This window comes from Podarcis muralis, chromosome 8, assembly GCF_964188315.1.
Source record: "Podarcis muralis chromosome 8, rPodMur119.hap1.1, whole genome shotgun sequence".
NCBI classification, from domain to species: Eukaryota; Metazoa; Chordata; class Lepidosauria; order Squamata; family Lacertidae; genus Podarcis; species Podarcis muralis.
This window is the reverse complement of record NC_135662.1, coordinates 33,055,339-33,076,086: the sequence shown is the minus strand read 5'-3', so window position 1 is coordinate 33,076,086 and position 20,748 is coordinate 33,055,339. Positions and strand designations below refer to the sequence as shown.

General features: G+C 37.3%; 1 protein-coding gene and 1 long non-coding RNA gene across 27 annotated transcripts in view; one reads left to right on the top strand and one right to left on the bottom strand.

The window, feature by feature from the left end:
- EYA1 (EYA transcriptional coactivator and phosphatase 1) overlaps positions 1-15,390 on the bottom strand; it is an 84,649-nt gene extending 69,259 nt beyond the window's left edge. For 9 of the 26 annotated variants that reach the window (XM_028736712.2, XM_077932914.1, XM_028736714.2 and 6 more), the window contains exons 1-4: positions 14,572-14,590; positions 7,856-7,905; positions 6,244-6,371; positions 4,855-4,932 (exon numbers count right to left, since the gene is read on the bottom strand). In XM_028736712.2, coding sequence (XP_028592545.2) covers positions 4,855-4,932; positions 6,244-6,367 — 202 coding nt within the window. In that variant the 5' untranslated portion in view covers positions 6,368-6,371; positions 7,856-7,905; positions 14,572-14,590. Of the gene's footprint in view, positions 1-4,854; positions 4,933-6,243; positions 6,372-7,855; positions 7,906-11,080; positions 11,679-11,724; positions 12,115-13,056; positions 13,154-13,198; positions 13,554-14,571; positions 14,591-15,371 lie in introns of those variants that run through there. The other 17 variants (XM_028736723.2, XM_028736725.2, XM_028736727.2 and 14 more) reach the window with 9 other exon arrangements.
- LOC114600523 (uncharacterized) lies at positions 13,842-17,215 on the top strand. The gene is made up of 3 exons (XR_013393899.1): positions 13,842-13,953; positions 15,992-16,046; positions 17,138-17,215. It is a non-coding gene; the product is annotated as an uncharacterized LOC114600523 (long non-coding RNA).
- Positions 17,216-20,748: the final 3,533 nt, after the last annotated feature.

The window sequence follows — 20,748 nt, the reverse complement described above, 5'->3', positions numbered from 1 at the left end:
ATACATTAATTGTTAAATTTGTTTGACTTATTGAAGTTTAAGCAAAAATATATTGAAAAACTGGAAGACGTTTTTGTCACCCATCACAATTAAGCATCTTCCTTTTGCATGCCCTGTTGCATTCTCCCTGTTGCATGCAGTGACAGTACGTCACAGCAGGCTCAGCCTCCGAACAGCACAAAGTATCCCTAAATTTCATCTGAAATTTCTTCCTGTCCATGAATACTCCATAATTTTCCATTCCTTCTTATACTATAAGGTTTGATAATGGACAACTTCACACTAGCATGTATTAAAATAATAATAATACTGAGCCAGAATGTGTGTGTATGTGATATTCAGTGACATATTATTTTTCCTGGACATTCATAGCACTCTTAATTTATTTATTAGAATTTTCAATTACCTCATTCAAATGCCCCATGTTAGATAACACTTTAAAGGTCCACATAAAACCATTGCAATAAGCATCTATTAAAGTATGTGGGTGAAATTCAACAGAGCAATGAAGAAATTGTTCTGTCATTTCTGCTTGCTTGATGAAATGACTTCCCCTCTGTCCCTTGTACCTTGGTCGAGGTGGGGAAGTCTTCTGACCTCTCAGAGTGGATTTTTTTGGGGGGTGAGAGTCGTAGGGGGGAAGGACTGAAAGCCCCTTTACACTAGCAGGGGTCCTCAAGCTGGCTTCTACTAGTGGAACAGGGTAGCTGAATCCAGCCTTATATTTTATTATTATTCTATTTTCAATATTTATAGCCCATTCAGATGTGAGAATGGACCAAGTTATAGGGACAGATAGGACCTTTAGTAGGCGCTGCCTTTCTTCCTCTCTAGGACCTGGCAAGGACCCTTATTGATCAACACTGGATTTGTGAGGTGACAGCACCTTCCTCACCATCCCATTGTGATTTGAAAATGAGGGTTCTGATATTTGAACATACAGCATCTCCTGTTAAATTGCTGCACATGTTACTAGGAGTGGAGCAAGAGATACAAAATCTTGTTCTAGCCTTTCCATAATGACAGTGTTGTGATTGCATGCAAAGGTGTCTGTATGCTCATCTGCGTAAAATATTATTTATGTAGAGTGTGGGCTCCAAAAGAAGAGTAAGTTTTGAAGTCAGAGCCCAAGCTGAAAATGCGTGAGTAACTTTGCCATAAAGGGTTGTATGCTCGTTGTTTATATCTGCACACACTCTGAGAATGCAGAAATTAATTCTGCAAATTAAGAATTTAAGGGTTCTTAAACTATTTGTCTAACCAATTTTCAAGGGGTGCGGTATCAAGAACTTTGGTATCAATGAACAGTGGCAACAAATATAACTTTTCCTTGATCCATTCTGAGAAAAAAATGTATCTCTTCCTAAAATGCCTTAGGTTTTAAAGGAGGTAACAATTCTGATCCCCCCATTTATATCTCTGTATCCTTTCCAGATATTATATAGCAACAGGTATTCTTTTTTATGAATTCCTGTATAAAATGTCATGACAGTGTAAAAATACAATAAAATAGATGCACCTTCACAAGTAATGCTTTCAAAGAACAAGATATTGCTATATGATTTAACTGTGGACAGTTTGTGCAAACACTGCACTGGATTGCTCTTTCAATTAGAAAAGGGGGGAAAGAAAGATGTATCATACACATGTTTAATAAGCTGTTTTATTGTTTTTAAAACAATAAGCCTAAATCCTGCAATAAAAACAAATGCTATCCTTCTTCTTTCCTTAAGATACACAGTAGAATCTAACACCTTGCACCTTCAGTCCAATAAATGAAACATAAAACTTGAGATATATCTTGCCTATAAAATGACTCATTCAGAAAATGCAAACCATATTCCTTTCAGATCTAAAGAACAACTTTCCCACATGTATTGCCAGAGTTTGTTGCAAAAATGGCTTTTAGGTCAGCTGTCCCAATGTGGGATGTGAAAAGATATAAAGATCAAATGTACTTGTTCCAAGCACATATTGCATCAGAGGCCACCCCAAAAAGTCCCTGACTTCCATAAAAAGTGTTTTGGGTATCAAACTGATTCAATAGGCAGGTAAACACAGAAGCTGCAACTTAGAATGCATAGAAACTGCCCCCATAGCTCTTGGATTTCACCCACTGCATTTATTGCCAATGTGTTAGTATTCTACCACCTAAAATACATTAATTCTTATAAAGCACCCACCTACACACAGCTACTCCCCATAAGATCTGCTGGCATCAGAATAATATATTGTGTGTGTTACGTTCTAAAGTTTAATGGGTTATCAAGTCCAAACTGCCTGCCCTACAGCAGGATCCCTTTCACAAAATGGATTCATCTTGCGAGCTGTACCTATTGCTCAAGGGGATATTGGGCTAAGGAGTACAGTGTACCTTTCCTGTAAAAGGTATCTATTTCCAATACAACATTGCACAATATTTCTCACAATAACACTACATAAGCGGGCATACAATAAAAGAAGTAATTGCAATGAAGCAGTACACACATAAATCTAAATCACATACGTAACACATTCCATAACAGCACATACAAGAGCCACATACAGTTATCCATTTTCTATTAAAACAAGCCGAACAGAACTTTTAATATCAGCTAGTCTACCACAGTATGAAAACCAAGTGACAACTTTAGCACAGTATATATATGCAGATAAAGAGATATATATTCTGTAGCAGGTATAGCAGACTAGGTGCACTGCATACATTATGGACCACAAGACCCATCATTCAGTGAGGTTGTTCTTCCTAATTGTGTTTCACAGAATTATAGAATCGCAGAGTTGGAAGGGACCACGAAGGTCATCTAGCGCAACCCCCTGCAATGACGGAATCTCAACTAAAGCATCCATAACAGATGACCATCCAACCTCTGCTTAAACATCACATTTGCTTAAGTCACATTTCAAATTTCAAGTCAACCAATGTGCATTACCTGTTTTGTTTCCATGCATCTGCACCCTCCTAACTCCTATTCATGAAACTCTCGTCTATGCATACGCAACTCCTGTCTCAAATGTGCACACCTCAGCTTAACTGCGAAGTAAGTGTAGCATACATTTTTTTGATCAGATAGAAGCTGGTAAGGGCTGATGGGCATTGTAGTCCAACATGTATTGAGTGTACTATGTTTGCTAGCCGTGGTCTAGAAAGCAATTGAGGAAATGGTTCTCCTTTCTTATTCTGAGAATCATGGCTACTTACATCCTAAAATGACACTTCATGCCATTAGCAGTTTGATTTAAACTCAAATTTGCTTATTCCCTTCACTATTCACATCTTGCACTAGGTAGTCCTATATTGATAGACTGTTGCCAGAATGCCCACTATCCGGTTGAACAATCAAGGCTTTTTGTGCCAATCATGACATCCATCTTGTATTGGTAAATTCTGTTCACATTCATTATCCACAAAAGTTATTTCTTGGGAAGCACTTATGCAGTTCCACCAACTACCAATTATTATTTTCCCCCGTATCAGGTATAAGCTACTGTTTTCCAACTTGGCTCAGAGCAAGGCTTGAGAGAGATGAAAACTAAAATTTTGTATATTCCTAACATGAATTTATGGCCCATTAGCTGTGGCATACAACTACTGTATTTCTATAACTGATTTATTGCAAGAATGGCTAAGTCTCTGTTAAACAACTAAATGAATAAACTTCAGTTGCAACTACACTTAATGCTGAAGTAAATACTTTTACATCCTGATGCCCTTCTGCAGAAATATGTTGAGGATCATGTTAAGAAAGTAACATTTTCCACATACTGCAACAAGAAGTTTCTATAATTTAGTTCATTCTTGAACTAATGCTGCAGGAATCAGCACTAAACTTTGATTATACCAGACCACTGGCACCCATCTACATCCCAATTTCTTGCCGTAAAAGGTTAACCACTAAGTGTGAAGTGAAAAATATTAGCTACTAACAGATAGATATCTATCAACCACATCCTCCTGCAGCACATTTGAAAGGAATTAAAGAATATGGGGTTTGGACAGAGCTGTTTTATTTAGTACATTAAAAAAAAAAAATCAGTGAAAGCAGCTTGACCTGTCTATAATGACATAAAACTTAACTTTACTTCAGAATTAATTTAAAACACATACTGTAACAGGATTAAGATTGCCATAGGAGTGACATCAGAGTTCACATTAGAATCTGATCCATTCTACCATCAGATGTTGACCACCTGACTATTCAGTGACATCTTTCTATCGCACATGCAGCAAACAAGCAGATTACACATTATGAACACTGCAATTTCAAGGGAAGCACGTGGAAACCAAACACTAACAGCATCTCCATCAATCCTATGATTTTTCAAAATACTTTTATTTAAAGTAAGATTTCCTTTTAATAGTTTATACTCTCTTGCCTGCCTCCAAGTTACTATTACTATCCAACTGTCTGTCCTAGACCATCATTATCCTCTACCCCCAACAGATAAACAAAAGGAAAACAAGTAGGGACAAGTGTAAGTAATACATCCCAACACACAAAACATCAAATTCATTTTAAGGAGATAAAACAGCTCTCGGTGTATTCCTTAGTTACTATATAAGTAATTGTGAAGCAAAGTCCTATCCCGCCTCACAGCAACCAGTTTAAAAATTGGCTTTTGTGCTAACATTTTGCTTGAAAACTATATTTATACCCTAACCCTATGCATGCCAAATTGGAAGCTGTAGTGTTCAAGGGAGTTTACCTATGGAAATCATATAAAGGGTTATGACTTTGCTTATTTATCAATGAGGGCAAACCACAGCATTTCCAGTTTTGATTAGATACAATCAGTCAGAACCTTTTAATATTTTGCAAACCTTAAAACGCATGCTAATAACTGTGCATTCACCGTTACTACACAAACCTGCAGTGGTCTGTGTATTAGTATTTAACAACCAGTCTGCAGTGCTGAGCAGAGTCATGTCACCTAAAGGAAAATTGCAAAGAAAATGAAAAAGCTAGTACCTTTTCCACACATGTCCCAAAAGAATACGTACAAAAATGTACAGAAGTTTTCCATTTCTTTTTAAAATTGTTAACTAATTAATTAAAGGGCAGTGCTTCAGGCACTGTTCCTGCAGTCTACAATCTCTAAAATATAACCTTGATTCAACATCCAGACTAATTTTTGTACTCCTTTTTATTTTTCCTCATTTCCTCATGCACCCACTATCCCCTGCTTTGGGGGATACCTTGCCTGATAAAGACTTCTGGGGAAATCACAATTTCATAACATATTGGTTGGTCCTATTAAAGGAGTTCTTTTTCTCCTTACCAGTACACCACTTTTCTCTTTACTTGGAGCCATCACATTAAAACTTAACTTCGATGTAAGTGTGTTTATCAACAGGAAAAGTTTTCTGGATTTTGTTAAGATAAAACAGTATGCTTACATTCCAATTTTAAAATCAGAAGTCAGTGGTGTATGCACACACAAAAAAAGATAAACAGCACAGTCCTCTGCATGTCTGGAATCAAGTCTCTGTGTTTAAAGATCTTTATTCACAGGTAAGTATGCTATGACTACATCCTCAATCAGATGTCTTTATCCAAAAGGCAGTGGTCAGTCATTAATATTGACTAAGGTTGCCATCCTAAAGATACAAATTTGCATTATTTTAATTTAGAGAAAGGGGACAAAAATGATCTATCTGACAAAATACAATGCAGCTCCATTAGATTTAGAGGGAATGGAGGCTAAAAGTATAATCTGATAACCCAAATAGTCTTCATTTAGAACTCAGACCAAAAAAAAAAAATGTTTTGGGTAAAGGGCATGGGAATGGTGAGTAAATGGATAAGTCATTTGATAGATGTTTCTCATCACTGTCATTGCTATAGTCAAACTTCAGTAAGTGCCCATGAATAACCATTGGAATGTTATCTAGTTATACAGTATTTCATATCTAATAGAAAGGTAAGGCCTGGCAATCTGAGGTGGTAAACTAGTGTGTAAAGGCTCTACCATTTCAGTTTCCAGATGGGAGCTCCTCCATCCAAAATAATAGTAAAATCCACCAGATAGAAAGCTAGCTGACAGGAAGCTGGAGGATACTTTCCCTGACATGCTGCTTTGTCTATGTGCAGAAGACTGTTGTTGTATGAAGGAGTGTTCTGTCATGAAAGCGCCCACCTTTAGTCCGAAGTGGCATAGTCCAGACACACATTTACCATCTCAGTGAAAACTGAGGTCTAAAGTAAACCCATCATATCACAAAAAGCCCCACCAACAACTCACCTTCTGTGCCATTGGGTGTCATGGAATTATTATTTATGTGAGAATTATCAAGTTTTGGACCATTGGGAGATTCACTACTACCACTTAGTCGACTATGAGGGCTGGCTAGATCCTGCATTTCCATAGACCTAAAAAAAAAAAAGTGAGTAGAAAAATTGACTACTGCTTTCAGATCTGACTGTAGAAGTACAACCCATGCCCTACCATTGATTTTACTATTTCATATACATTATTACTTCCTTAGTTTGCCTTACATTTTTGAGTCGTTTCATACACTCATTTCATAATGGCTCTGTATAATACACAATCCTTAACAGATTTAAAATACATTTATAACTGCCTGTCTACACATTTTTATAAAGCGCAAAATTAGAGACAAAAATTAAAATGCATTGAAAAGTACACCCCAAGTGCAATACAGTCACACTGTTCGCTTGCATATAATTTACCACCCAATTACGATTTAATGGGCCTCCAAACCAAATAAAACACTTGAAGCAATAGTTGAACCTACGCTTAACTGACAAGGAATGAGATATTCCTGATGTATGTGTTTACTCTGGCAAACTACTTAATTGTTCTTCTGTTTCCGTTGAAACAAATGCAGCATTAAAACATTATTATGTCTGCTCTCTTGTTTGCTTTGTGGATTACATAAAGCGTGCCCAATTGAAAAGGGATAAGGCCAATATACAGTGAATCCATACAGGCATTAGTATGCCTTAGCACTTTGCAGTACTTGAACTGTCACTTAAAGTGAAACAAGAACAGAATCAGTGCAAATTGTCAATATTTTATAGAATATATTGCCTCTCTTGTATCTTAACTGTGCTTACGATTCCTGATCATAATAGCTTTTATAATACTCAACTTCCATTAGATTTATACTGAATAGAAGATCTGCATACTATAGTTAAGGGGCAATGTTCAAACCATGTACTCTAGAATAAGGGCCCTTCGGCATGAGGAAAGTTTTGGAACACTTGATTCATTTCTATGTAATGAAGTATCAGTTTGCATTAAGCCCAAAGTTTACAATATGCTAACAAATTTTGCTTTCATAATATTTTTGGATTAAATATTATCAGGAAAAGTTTGCACAGTATACTTGAAGTCCACCAAATCAGTTTAACTTTGGTTGCAAAGCTGTGCACCTCCTTAAGAGTAAACTCCACTCAACTCAGTGGAATTTACTACCAAGGAAGCGTGCACAGAATTCCATTGCACATTTTCTAACATAAATATGTATTTTACTTTCCACATTTATATTGCTTTCACACTACAAATTTTCTCACTAATAATGCTCCATTTAAAAATTACCAGTTGGAGTCCTTTTAAATGCTAGACTGCTGGTGTTACTTTCATGACCAAATCCAAACAATTTTAAAATACACAGAAGTGTATACATGAATTATAAAACATTTTAGTGCTGAGCAGAACCTTTATTTAAAAGTGCATATTTAAATTACTTCTCAAAGCAGTGAAACAATATTCTCCAGTTTAAAATTAACAACAATCAAATATCATTCATATGTCTTTCACATGGAGTAAAATAACTTCATTCTAAGTAGTTTTTCCCCCTACAGAAAGGCCACTTTGATCTTATCCTTACCTGCAAATGGATGAAACAGCAACATCTGAACTGGTTTGGGATTTTTGCACCTGCAAACCAGGGACACAAATAGAAGCCTCTGTTATTCTACGTTCATGTCAGGTCTTAATCTAACTAAACAAAGAAATCTTCCTGGGGATGGTAATGCTGTCTTTTAACCAAAAGAGAAGGAGGGGGTTACTGCTGCAGTGAAAGACATATTGTCTTTAAATTGAAGCCTCAACTGTTGTTTCCTCCAGCAGGTCTATCCCCCCCCTCCCTTGCCCATGTCATGGGGAAGGCAGCCAAATGACGGGATAGTGATTCATCACTGGCCTATGACAGCTGCACACTGGATTTCCCCTCCCCCAATCAACATGCAAAGCAGTCTTGCTAAGGTAGTTTAGGAAGAGGTGCCTGGGTAAGGTAGCTATTAACAGAGAAAATATATCTAGCAAAGGGAAGAAGCTCCCTAATGCTTTCCCCCAGCATCCTCTGAAGATCTTTCAGTTTTTGTTATCACTGGCTGAAACACATCACCCTCCCACTCCTTTAACTCTTGACAGTCTCTTATCCTTATCATGTTAGTTTTCATCCCTCCCTCTTCCTTCCACTCCGTCAGTTAAGTTTGCAAGTCCAGTTTCCAGCCAACTTTGAAGACTGCAAACCGACGCTGAAGGATTTAAAGTCAAATGAAATGCTATGCTCCTATAATTTGACTGAAAGTTCCCGAATGTTTATGTTTATCTAGGCCAGAAATTCCCCTTCCTCTTATCTGCACCTCTCCCTACAATCAAGTTAAACTAAAAAAGAAGAGCATACACTTCAGAATGAATGAATACGAGCAGTACGCAAAAATATATTTCTAAAATGAACTCCGTGGTCATGAATTGCTCTTTTGCATTCTCTGTGAATGTACACTCTTTGGACTAGGGTGGGCGAGAGATTCAATAATGTTTGAAATCTAGACCCTCACTGGTTTAGTGCAGTGGTGTTGCATGTTATTAAAAATGTGTAAGGTTGTGTTTAAATGAATAGCCTTTGATACCAGTTTCCACACACATACACACACACACACACACACGCCAAAAAAGCCACTAACAACTGCCAGCAGGTGATAAAGCCCAGGTGAAGACTGGCTGCTGGCTTGAAAGCACAAACAAAACTTCCCCAGCAAGGATATACATTGTCTAAATGTCTGAATTCAGAATTCCACCCAACCTGAACTGACATCTCTTACATGATCACAGAACAAAGACAAGCAAGATGAGGCATTTTAAGTGCCATAAAAGTCATCCAGGAAAATCTCACTTGTGTGCCTCTAGTTTTTGTTATTTTTAATCACAGACAGAATTACTACTTTAGCAGGAGTACACCACTCGTATAAGCAGCCAGACAACATATAATGTTACACACAATAGCAAAAAGCATGTACTAACACAGATAGGAAAACTGTAACTCTCCCCCCATCAAAGGTATTTAAAATGCTGCATAGTGTGCTTTTTAATAGACCATAGCAAACCAAATCAAACTGGAGTATGAAATGTGTATTTGCAACAGCTAAGACATTTTTTAAAAAGGAAAATACAAAGGACCCAAGTGTAAGATGGAAACTTTTTACTCTTAACCCTAGACACTGCGGTGGAATGGCTTCAGGATATGTTCTCTCCTTGTACTTCTGTACACCTTTAATAAATTATAGGAGGGAACGATGCATACAGTTATCTCTTATTAACAATATGGAGGGCCATTTAAATACAATAATTTTAATTGAACTTCTAGTAATATGTATTAATGTTTTGTATATTATTTTGCTGATGTTGTAGAATATAATTTGTCAATTACAGACAACAAAAATTGTTCTGAAAATATTCTATTACCTCTGTCTTTAAATAACTACTAGTGTGTGTGTGTGTGTGTGTGTGTGTGTGTGTGTATATATTATATGCTGCAGATATTAGCATATCTTTTTAAGATTCTATAAGCTGTGAGAGTTCATATCCAAGACCTTCATTTTCATTCGTCATACTTCAGTTACAGTCCTTTTCCTATTAAGGATTATTTAAACCATGTGTTGTGTGTTATGGTATTTAAAAATGATTCTTTAATCAAAATAACTTTAAAACTACTAATCCTTACTTAGATTGGTCAAGTGAATCCACATAGTGGTACAGGAAAAATAAATCTACTCTCAAGAATGCAAATGCAGACAACAATTAGACACAGATGTTGGTGAAATTAGTTACAATTTACAAAATGCTACACTTTACATGCTTTCAGTTTTTTATGCAGGATGCGAAATTACACTGCAGTGAGTAACTGCACTTAGGATGCCCAGTTTTTGGAAAGCAACATATGTATGAATAGCGTTTCACCGTTACTGCTACTTTAATATGTCTGCATCTACTGTCATCTAATACAGCCTTACCAACAAAGTATATGGTCTTCTATGGCTCATTAATTATTACACAAGTAGGAAGATTACAGCAATAATTAAAATCTACTCAAGAAAGAATACTTTAAAAATGGGAGGGAGAATTGCTACAATGAGCAAATGCCATGCACAGGGAAATCAGGCCAACAATATTTTAAATAAAACTTTCTGCTCCTTACAAAAAATCACATGATTACTACTTAGGAAGTGGCTTTAAAAGGCTAAAAAATGTTTGACTAACATTGCCTCTTAGTATTTCTAAAATGAAAAAGAAAGGATTGTGATGGCAAAGCTACTAGCATCTTAAATAACACCAAAATGACACTTAAGTATCTTAAAGCAGTAACGTCTCATTCTGATTAGTTAATGAGATCTTTTAATTTTGGGTTTTTTCTAATTAAATTTATAATTCTTCACAGATGTAGGTTTTGTTGATGTTCAATTTGTCGCTCTCATTTTGTTAAACCTCACATAGTACTCCACCAATCCACTGAATAGCCACATTAAATCTGTTAATACCATGCTCTTCAACCCCAGAAATTATTTCCAGAAGGCAAACTTGCTTTGAGAGATCATCAAACAAGACTTAAGGTACACATTTTATCACATTTTCCCTACCACAGAGCTCAAGATGCAGGAGAAAATTCATGACTTTTGCACTGTTTATTATACTTTGGTAAATTACAAATCAAAAGCATCTGACAGAAAATCATGTATGAAGCCAAAAAGTTAATAATGTTCTGTGAAAAGTAAACTGTAAATGGGAAGGGATTCTAAATCTCAGCACCATAGAACAAATAAAATGTAGGTACTTGTCTAAATTATTGGTTTTCCAGACTTTTTTTCACTTGCTAGAAGCAATTCTTATAAAATGACTATAATTTAGAACATTTCTTCCAGCTGAAAGAAAAAAATCAAAGTAAAAAATGCTATGCTTATTCAAACAAATACAGCTCACATGTGAGTTAGTAACTTACTTTCAACCACAGTTGTGATCTAAACCAGAAATCGTAAAGACAATGGGAACTTTCTAATCATATTTTTTTATATCTGAAACTGCATTTCCCCCCGCAAGGTTAACATCTTCAACATAAAACATTGACAGAAATGGAAATAAAAAAATGAAGAAAACAACAATTCTTAACTTTAGTATTTTACAAAACCCTGCCAATCTTCAATAAGGGCTACCTCCAAATGCTAAAGTATTTAAATGCACTTTTAAAAACCATCTGCTTTAAAAATGTAACCATATTATTAAAACTAGATTAAATTAGTGCATCAATCCCCCAAACAGATTATAATGATAATCTCCCTAAATACATCTGAAATTTTGACATATCACTGAAATTTAAAAACAGAAGACATATGTCACTGTGACAATGCTTCTGAAACAACATAAATGTAACTTTGAAGTTGCAATCTTAAAGTCTCTTATTTTGTACACAATGGTACTTACTTCCAAGTAAACATGCCCAGCATTGCATTGTATGTTGCACTTTGTGTAACAACTTTTTAGTTACTATTAAACATTCAACAAAACCCCACTCATTTGGATCTGTGTTAACCCCTGCTGCGACCACCACAATTGAAACAATGGCTTGCTTTTTTTAAAAAAAATCTGTCACTGTGCTGGGTTTTCAGCTTCCTAAAGCTAAAGATAGGTCATTAAGCAACAAAGCTGAACCTCAGGTAATTCCAAAATCCCATTAATATGTATTTCATACACACGCAGCGTCATGCATTTATGAAATCCATAATTCTCTTGAGGCTAGTAGAAAGAAACCTCCAAGAAACCTTAAAATGCAGATTCCAGAAAGTATGCATGAAGGGAAGGGGGAAGAGAGACAAAAAAACAAAACAAAACAGTCACACACACACACCCCATTCTGATGATCTAAAAAAAATTATCCTAAAGCTGACCATCTGGACTTTCCTTTCATTAAAAGATAAACTTGCATTTATTATCGGCTTTAAAAGTGACTTCTGCACTCACCCTCCCCATTAAAGTGCACCTAAAATTTGGGCTCGAGGGTAATTTTATATAATTTGATGTCTGGTTGTTGTTTTGGGGTTTTTTTAAAGAATATTTTGACGTTCATAAAACAGCTTCAAGAAAAACATTCTTATAAATTTCGTGAGTAAGGAGATTCATAAACATGATGTAAAGTATGCTTGGGCTTTAAAGAGGTCGTTTCCTAATTCGAAGTGTTGAGTTTCCAGCAGTACCTAACGTCATATATAATATTGTCAGGGAGCTGTTTATTTTGCCATTTTGATAAAGCCCTCCTTTAAGGTTCAGCAGAGCTTTGCCAGCATTTAAACATATTAAGCAGGATTTCCTGCTTCGGCAAGAGCTGTCAGTCTCTGCCATATGTCCCCCTTTCTCTGTTCTTCTGAATTCTTGCGCCTTTTAGCCAGGTCTATAAAAAATCATGGAATATATATATGATCACTCAGCATTGTGTTCTTTATTTTCAGTGACCCTCGAACACTTTAGAAAACCCAAATACAAGGCACAAAACGCAAGTTGAACACAAATAAAGAGCTGAGAGCCATGTAGCATCTGATTTGTGGGGAGGCTACGAAGCGAACCGGGAAACACAATTATCTGCAAAAAGTGACGTATATTAGATATTAATTGGAGGTGGGAGTTGGGGGGGGGAGAGAGAGGGGGGAAAGAAAGAAAGAAAGAAAGAAAGAAAGAAAGAAAGAAAGAAAGAAAGAAAGAAAGAAAAGTGCAGGAGATCCAGGCGTGGAAGATTACTGAGATTCTTGGAAAAGTACAAACTTGTTTTGCAAACAGGCCACGGACGAAGGTGCTTTTCGTCTGAAAGCAAAAACAAAAAAAGTGTCCTCTCTCCCTGTTTTGCAAGATGGGGCAGCTGTTGTCAAATCCATGCAGTTTTTGAAACAGCCGGGTTCGTACTTACAGTGAACGGCTTTGCTGCATCCACCAAGTATTATGGGCTGCCTTCACGCTGGCGCTTAACTTAAAGCCCAACCAACCGTTGCTCACATAGTTTTGTTTTGGTTGGGTTTTTTTAAAATTCCTGGGTGAAAAGCTCTCTCTCTCTCTCTCTAACCTGCCCTGGTTTGGGCTTAAAAAAAAAAAAAGTTTTTACTTTTTATTTTATTTTTTAAGTTCCCCCTCGACCAGAAGCGCAGCTCAGTCTGGAGGGAAAAAATCCGAGTTGAGAGCCGAGGGTGGCTGAGGAGCGAGCAAGAGACTGACTGGACTGACTGACTTCTGTTGCTGTTGCTGCTGCCGCCGCCGCGGGCTGTGCCTGCCAAGCGAGTGTGTGTGGGGGGGGGAGAGAGAGAGAGAGAGAGAGAGAGAGAGGTGGGGTGGCTGTGGGGAGCGGAGCTGAGGGAGGGCGCTGTGTCTTCGGCGAAGAAATTGAAAACAGCCACCGAGGGCTTTCCCAGGAAGGCTTAAAGTCGGAAGTGGCACCGAGGGGCCCGTCTCCGGCAGCGGCAGCACCCAGCTCTGAGGAGGACGCCGCCGCCGCCGCTCCGAAATTCCCGCTCAAACGCTGCTTCGGGAAGAAGCCGCGGCGCGCTCTCTCTCTCTCTCTCTCTCCCGCTCGGCTCCTCAGCGAAGGCGGCCGGTGATATTATCTGTGGGGAGGCTGAGCAGACAAAAGAGCAGCAGCCCAATCTTCATCTCTTCCCCCTCTCCATATAGGTGGTTTTATATTTTATTTTTTTGCCCAGTCTTGTAGGTCTGCCTCGAGGCTTCTCTCTCTCTCTCCCCTTCTCCCCCTTTTGTTTATTTGTAATGCAAACCGCAGCTATTCTCTTGTCCTTAAAAAATAAATAAATGCTAACACAATCGAACCGAGAGAGCCCTGGGCTGGCTTGCCTCAGAGGCAAACCTTTGCTGGCGAGCAGTTTGGGTATGCAAATGAAGGATCCCGCGGTATGTGAATAAACAGCTGTGGGGGAAGAATGCGGCCCGAGCGCGCCCTGTCAAGAAGCGCGCGGGATTCTCTCTCTCTCTCTCTCTCTCTCTCTCTCTCTCTCTCTCTCTCTCTCTCTCTCTCTCTCTCTCTCTCTCTCTCTCTCTCTCTCTCGCTGCTGCTGCTGCTGCTGCTGCTGCTGCTGCTTCTGCTTCTGAAACACCATCACCACCACAAACCATTTATAGCTTCGGAGACGAGGCACGGGAAAAGCCAGATCTGCACCTTCCGAGCGAGAGAGAGCATAATTAGCTTTCCTCAGCCGAGAGCCTTGGGGGATATTGGGGGGGGGCGGATTTAAGCCCCTCTGAACTGGGCAGTTTCTTTTAAGTGAGGTTTCTTACGAGAAGCCCGAAGCGGACGACAAAACGCGGGATCCGGCCGGGAGAAGCTTCATAAGGAAGGGGACGATCCAGTCCACTCTTTACAATAATAATAATAATAATAATATCACGCAACATTCACGTCTGAACTCGACTTGGGCGCGCGTAGCAGATTCGTCCTCTGCTGCGTAAGGAAAGGGGCAAAAATATCCACATAAAAAGTCAGTTCAGAAATATTTAACCTACACTAAACCCTGCCCTGTGCCAACATCAAGCAATCTGACACGATAACCACAAACCTTTCAACAGTTCATAATGTGCAGATACAAATGATGGTGGGCAAAATGAATCATTTAAACACACTTCGACTTGGATTTCATTTTTAGAGCAATTGCACCTCATCCTTATTCATACTTGGTGGTGCACAGTGTCTTTTTACATTAATTGTGTTTTTATCTGTCCTTTGTGTACATAAAAACTCAGGCTAGGAAAGAATCTAGTGGGAATATTTTTGGTAACTGATGTCTTTTTAAAAGAATGATATTTTAATACAATTACCGTTCTTCGAAAAATCGAACTACACATCACCAGAGAAGCAGAGTTATTCTGAGCTATTTAAACCAATCTCACCATAAGATATACATTTATAAATAAGCACAGCCTCCTCCACAATACAAATAATTTTCTCACAAGGAGATAAACACTGAATTGTACACATAGCTTACTTATACAAGTTCAAATGCCCTAACTAAAACTGGTTTCCGACTCACATTCATAATTTTGTCTCAGAGTCTGTTATCATATATTGAGTATAGCCTTACCTTCCATTGACAAACTTTGTGATTGAAAACAACTCTCATAAATAGAAAATACCTTCTGGCTGCAATGTCCAGCTGATGCACATTCTGAAGAAAATCTATCAATAAAACTTTCCACCAAGCAAAAAAGTTGTGCCTAACAGTCTTAAGCTGATACACCAAGGGTCTCTATTTGCTTAGCACTGGCAAAAAAAAAAAAAAATATCATGGGATAGACACCTACCATATATGGAAGGTTAAGGTCAAAATCCACATATTTCTATTGGATCTGTTCATGGAGCCAGTATAAACAGAGATGCTTGCCTTCTTTATATCGCTTAAATGTCATACTCAAAGTGTTCTTTATAATGGTTCATTAAACTGCACTAGAAATAAATTTATTTGCAATATTTTAATTTTATTAGGCAAGATTTTACTAAAATGAAATCCTTATATTTACTATGACACAAGGAATAGCCATTGCTTTGGGCCTCATTTTCATTCTAAGTAATCTGTTAAAAGAATATGTTATTTATGTTTATCAGCATAAATTTGTTTCTCCAGCACACTGTTAAAATGAGAACATTAGAAAAGTTGGTACACATTGTATGTAGATAACTATTAAACCTTGCTTTCTTCCCCAGAAACACACAACTGCTGGAAATAATTTTGCAAATATGCAAAGAATAAAAAAGTGAGGTAATGTACCAAGCCTGATATATTTCTACTATACAAATACAATACTAACCCAGTCTCCCCCCCAAAAAAATACAGTTTTATTAACTACATTAAGGCTGCAAGCCTACATACACTTACATGGGAGTAAGTTTTACTGAACTCAGTGGGGCTTACTCCCGAGTAGTCATGTATCAAATTGCTCTTTCATAAGTTTTACAATAGATACTAAAGCAATTGCTTTCCATGGTTAAAAATTTCTACTGAAATCATTTGAAGGTTACACGATGAATTCAGTCTGAATGTATCCAATGTCAAAATCATTTATACTCAAATATGTATTTACAGTGGTTGACAGACAAGTAGCTAATTTTATGTACAAGATAGATATATTCAAGTCTGGAAAGACTAATCTACCTTGGATTTGCAAGAGATTCATTGGTGAACATTTTAATAATCCTTTAGTAAAGCATTCATTCATACTTCATACAGTGAGTGGAGATATAAAGGATCATAGCTTTGTAGGTCTGTGTTAAACTCCTGATCTGACTATTTGTATATAATTATTTGACAAAATGCCAGTAGAATCTGAAAAAAATACCTGTTTCAGCATAAGCATTCCTTTTTAAATGTAATTTACAAACCACAGATTTGCTATTGCAGGCCAATTTTTCAGCAAGGGTAAAATAAGCTCTGTTTGATTTCACTATGAGCCTTATTTATATTATCTGAAGCGCCCTTCTTGACTTTATATGAGCAGATTCCTGGGTTCTGCATAGGGAAATGTGTTAACTTTTCATACATTGTTTCTGCTCTTAATGTCACCAAGGTCCAATCAACCTTCTCCAATTCACAGTTCTTGCAGGCAACTTATCTGGCACTAAATTATATTAATATCAGTAGGACTTAATCCAACACATGCATTTAAGATCAAGGTGTTGGACAATGATCCTGAAACTTTATAGCCTGTGATCCCAAGCAAGGACATGCTCTTCTACTAAAATCAATGGAAATTATTTCTTTATATGCCTTTTTAAGCTTGAGAAGTCTGAAAAAAGCATTCTAAAATCCCACTGACATGCTACATATTATTTATTTGTCTAATAATTTTTCAGACATGTTACTGGAGAAGACTCCTCCTGAGGAGACATAGCTGGGGTTTTGTTTTGTTTTGTTAAAAAAATACAAAATACAATAAAGCAATAAAAAAGTCAAATGGTGTCAATTTTTTTAAAACCACCCTCCAATTCAGAAATTTCCAAGCAGTTCACAATAACTCATAAGACAGTATAATAACATTAATCAATAAATATAGCAGAGAAAAAGTTTTTTTTAATTCAAATCACATGCCAACTGCTGGTTTGAACTAGAAATTTTCACCTGACTCTTAAAAATATACAAGGAAGAACTCTAGCAGGCTCCTCTAGGAAAGGAAAGCATAGAGCAGGCCCCACAACCAAGAAGGCCCTGTTGTATGTCCTTCCCAACAGACACAGAAGTTGGTCCTCTCCTGCAAATCTCAGCAAATGAATTTCGAAAGCCGAAGAGTTTGATATTTAGCAGCATTTTGCATCACTTGCAAAAGGTGAAACAAAGGCAATACATTTGCTTAAGGCATCTTCAAATTATATCCTGCCATCTCTGAAATCCTTAAAGAGCAATTTACTCCATAAATAGTCCTTGTTTCACAGAATCTGGTAACTATGTACTGGAATGCAAATCTTGCAGTAGGCAAATGTTACAAATTACTCCCCCCCCCCTCATCTTAAGGAGCTGATTTAGATACCTTCAAAAGATTGTTCATTCCCAGTGTGATATTCTAATTTTTTTTATCTTTGAACAGAAGCCCTCAAAGCTGTATCAAAAAACTGCTTTTGAAACTCCACTGTGCATAATGGATCTTGACTCTCCTAGTAAGAAATACATGTCAGAATATGTGTGTGTCTCATACTCAGAGTAGACCCACTGACATTAATAGACATGAGTAATCTCATTCTGAATATGAATAATGTTGGCTACAACTAAGATTCTATGAACCCATAGTTTTGATGTTTGAATCTTTACTCTCTGTTCCTAAATTACTTATCTTGATCCACCAAGGCAGATCATGTGTATGGAACCATAATTGCACATATGCCAATGCAGTTAACAAAAGGAAGCAAAAGCAATAGCTCTGCATCAGATTTTGGATGCACCTTGATTGGTCAAGAAAGTGGTTCTCATCTTCATTTGCAACTTCTCACCCTATCCTAATCAATGTAATACAGGAGACTGTGTGCTTCACCAAAAAACATTGGTTTTTGGTGTTAGAAGTCAAGGAAGAAATTCTTTATATCATGGTTAGTGAACCTGTGGACTGTAACTCCTATCAGCTTCAGCCAGCATAGCAAATGGTCAAGGATGGTGGCAGCTTTAATCCAGCAACACCTAAAGAGCCACAGATGCCCAGTCCTAGCTTTATATTAATTAATTAATTAAGAATTCTTGACAACCTACTTTTTAGTCAAAAGACTTTCAGAGTGGGTTGCATCCATTAAAACCTCTAAAAATGAGGCTTTGCATCAGAAGAATCTTCTTGGGAAACAATTCTATAACCTGGGCATCACAAAATACAAGTTTCACCACCCATATTTCCTCTAATGATAGTGAGACCTGAAGAAGAGCCTCCAAGGAAAATTATAATAGGAAAGTTCATGTGGGGAAAGATGGCCTTTCATGTAGTTTAGGCAGCAGTTTGTGGCTTTCCTTGGGTCTTTCTCTGGGAATCTTAAAACACACCAACACTCCATGTAGTAGATCTATTGTTTCCCTCTTTTTAGATCCATCTACCTGGCTCTATGCTTGTAATAACAGCAAGATCTCTGGCAACTGACAGCTCTTTACTTACACTTGAGAAAAAGGGGGACAAGGAACTCTAGTTATTGGAAAAGGCTCACTGGGATTTAGTGATAAAATGTGCAAGCCACTGTCTGCAGTAGAGTTTTGAGGTTGAGAAGGCATGGCTATGTCATTGTATGTTCACTATAATGTGACCTGATATCAAAACAATGCTCTTGGAGTCTGTAGGTATTGTCTGTGTCACGCCATTGTAATTCCATCAAGTAAAACATCTTTTATTAGCGTTAAAAGCACTAGTTCTCTCAAACACAATGTTTGTGTCACCGTAGAAATCACTTAATAATGAACAATAAAATCCAGTTCAGAGCACACAGATTCAGTTAAGTAACTTTATTCTTTTGCATAGTTCCACTAGGGTCTAAAGCTCCTGAACCAAGCATTGTATACTACTTAAATGACTGTAAGACCAAGATGAAAACAGATCAGGAACATTATAGGCTCCATACAAAACACTGTTGATAATGATTTATATTAACATTTTAATGCATTCTCAATATGAGAGGGGGGAAACATAATATAATAATCATTTGCTACATGAGTTGACGGTAATTTGGTTATTCATTTTAATAAAGCACTCAACACAGATAATAAGCACGCTTTGTGACTAGATCATAATTATTATGGGTATATGCTTCCAAATACATTTAATTGTGTGAAAAACAACAGATTGAATTATACTTCCTAGAATAATCAGATCTATTCCAATACTTTATTGGCTCCTTGGCCTTCACAAAAACTATAAAAACAGAAGTTTTGCATGCATGTGGTTATGAAATGTTAGCTAGTCTTTTAAAAATTACTTTGAAATCAACAATAAAACAGATTATTTTCTTTGTAAAATTAAATAAAAATTAGCAATGTGTGTAGTGCAGCCAAGGCTAAGTACTTTTAAGGCTGCAATCCTATATACACTTACCTGGAAGTAAGTCCCATTTAACTTAATGAGGCTTACTTCTGAGTAAACATGCACAAAATTATACTGTAATACAGGGTTTTCTAGAATTCGGTCATTAATTTCGGAGAGTCTTAAGCAAATGCTTAACTGTCATCAAAGTCAATTGTATTTTTAAGTGCCTAACTTGGACTGAATCGTACTTGGTGGCCTAAAGTATTTTCTTTTTTCACCAAGGAAAGGGTTAGGCAGCTATTTCAGAAAAGTACATTGCCGTCCATGACATACATTTCATTAATTATTATTTCCAAGAGTGTTGCTTACAGTACTCTTCCCTGGAGGCAATTTAAGGCTGTGCAACCAATTTGTCCAAATACAAACTGAACCAGCCAATTTGTACAGATTTGTGCCAAATTTGGATCAGATTGACACAGCTACAAAACACTACAGAGTGGGTTGCATGTGCCCGAATAAATTTGTAACAATTCGTGCCAGTCTGAAACTAAATATTAGTATCTCTAAAGCTAGACAGTCTCCACTGCTGTAATTATTAAGCACGCCATATAAGAAGAATGCTGGGTGGGGAGAGGAAGGAAAGCTGGACAGCTCTAGCTTCCAATCCAGGGCTAGAATCTCACCAAATACTCTCCAATCACAGTGCTTGGACAGAGGGATGGTGGTGTCAAAATGCAGCAAGCTCACCTCTCTTTTAATAAGTTCTGTCTCTTAGGTGTCAATCAGCCAAAGGCCTGGTTAAAGAGGGACATTTTCTCCTGGCGCCTAAAAGGTGTATAATGAAGGCGCCAGCCAAACCTCCCTGGGGAAAGCATTCCACAAATGGGGAGCCACTGCAGAAAAGACCCATTCTCTTGTTTCCGCCCTCCCGTTTATTAGTACTTTTGTGTGTGTAAGTCTTGTAAGTACATTGTACACCAG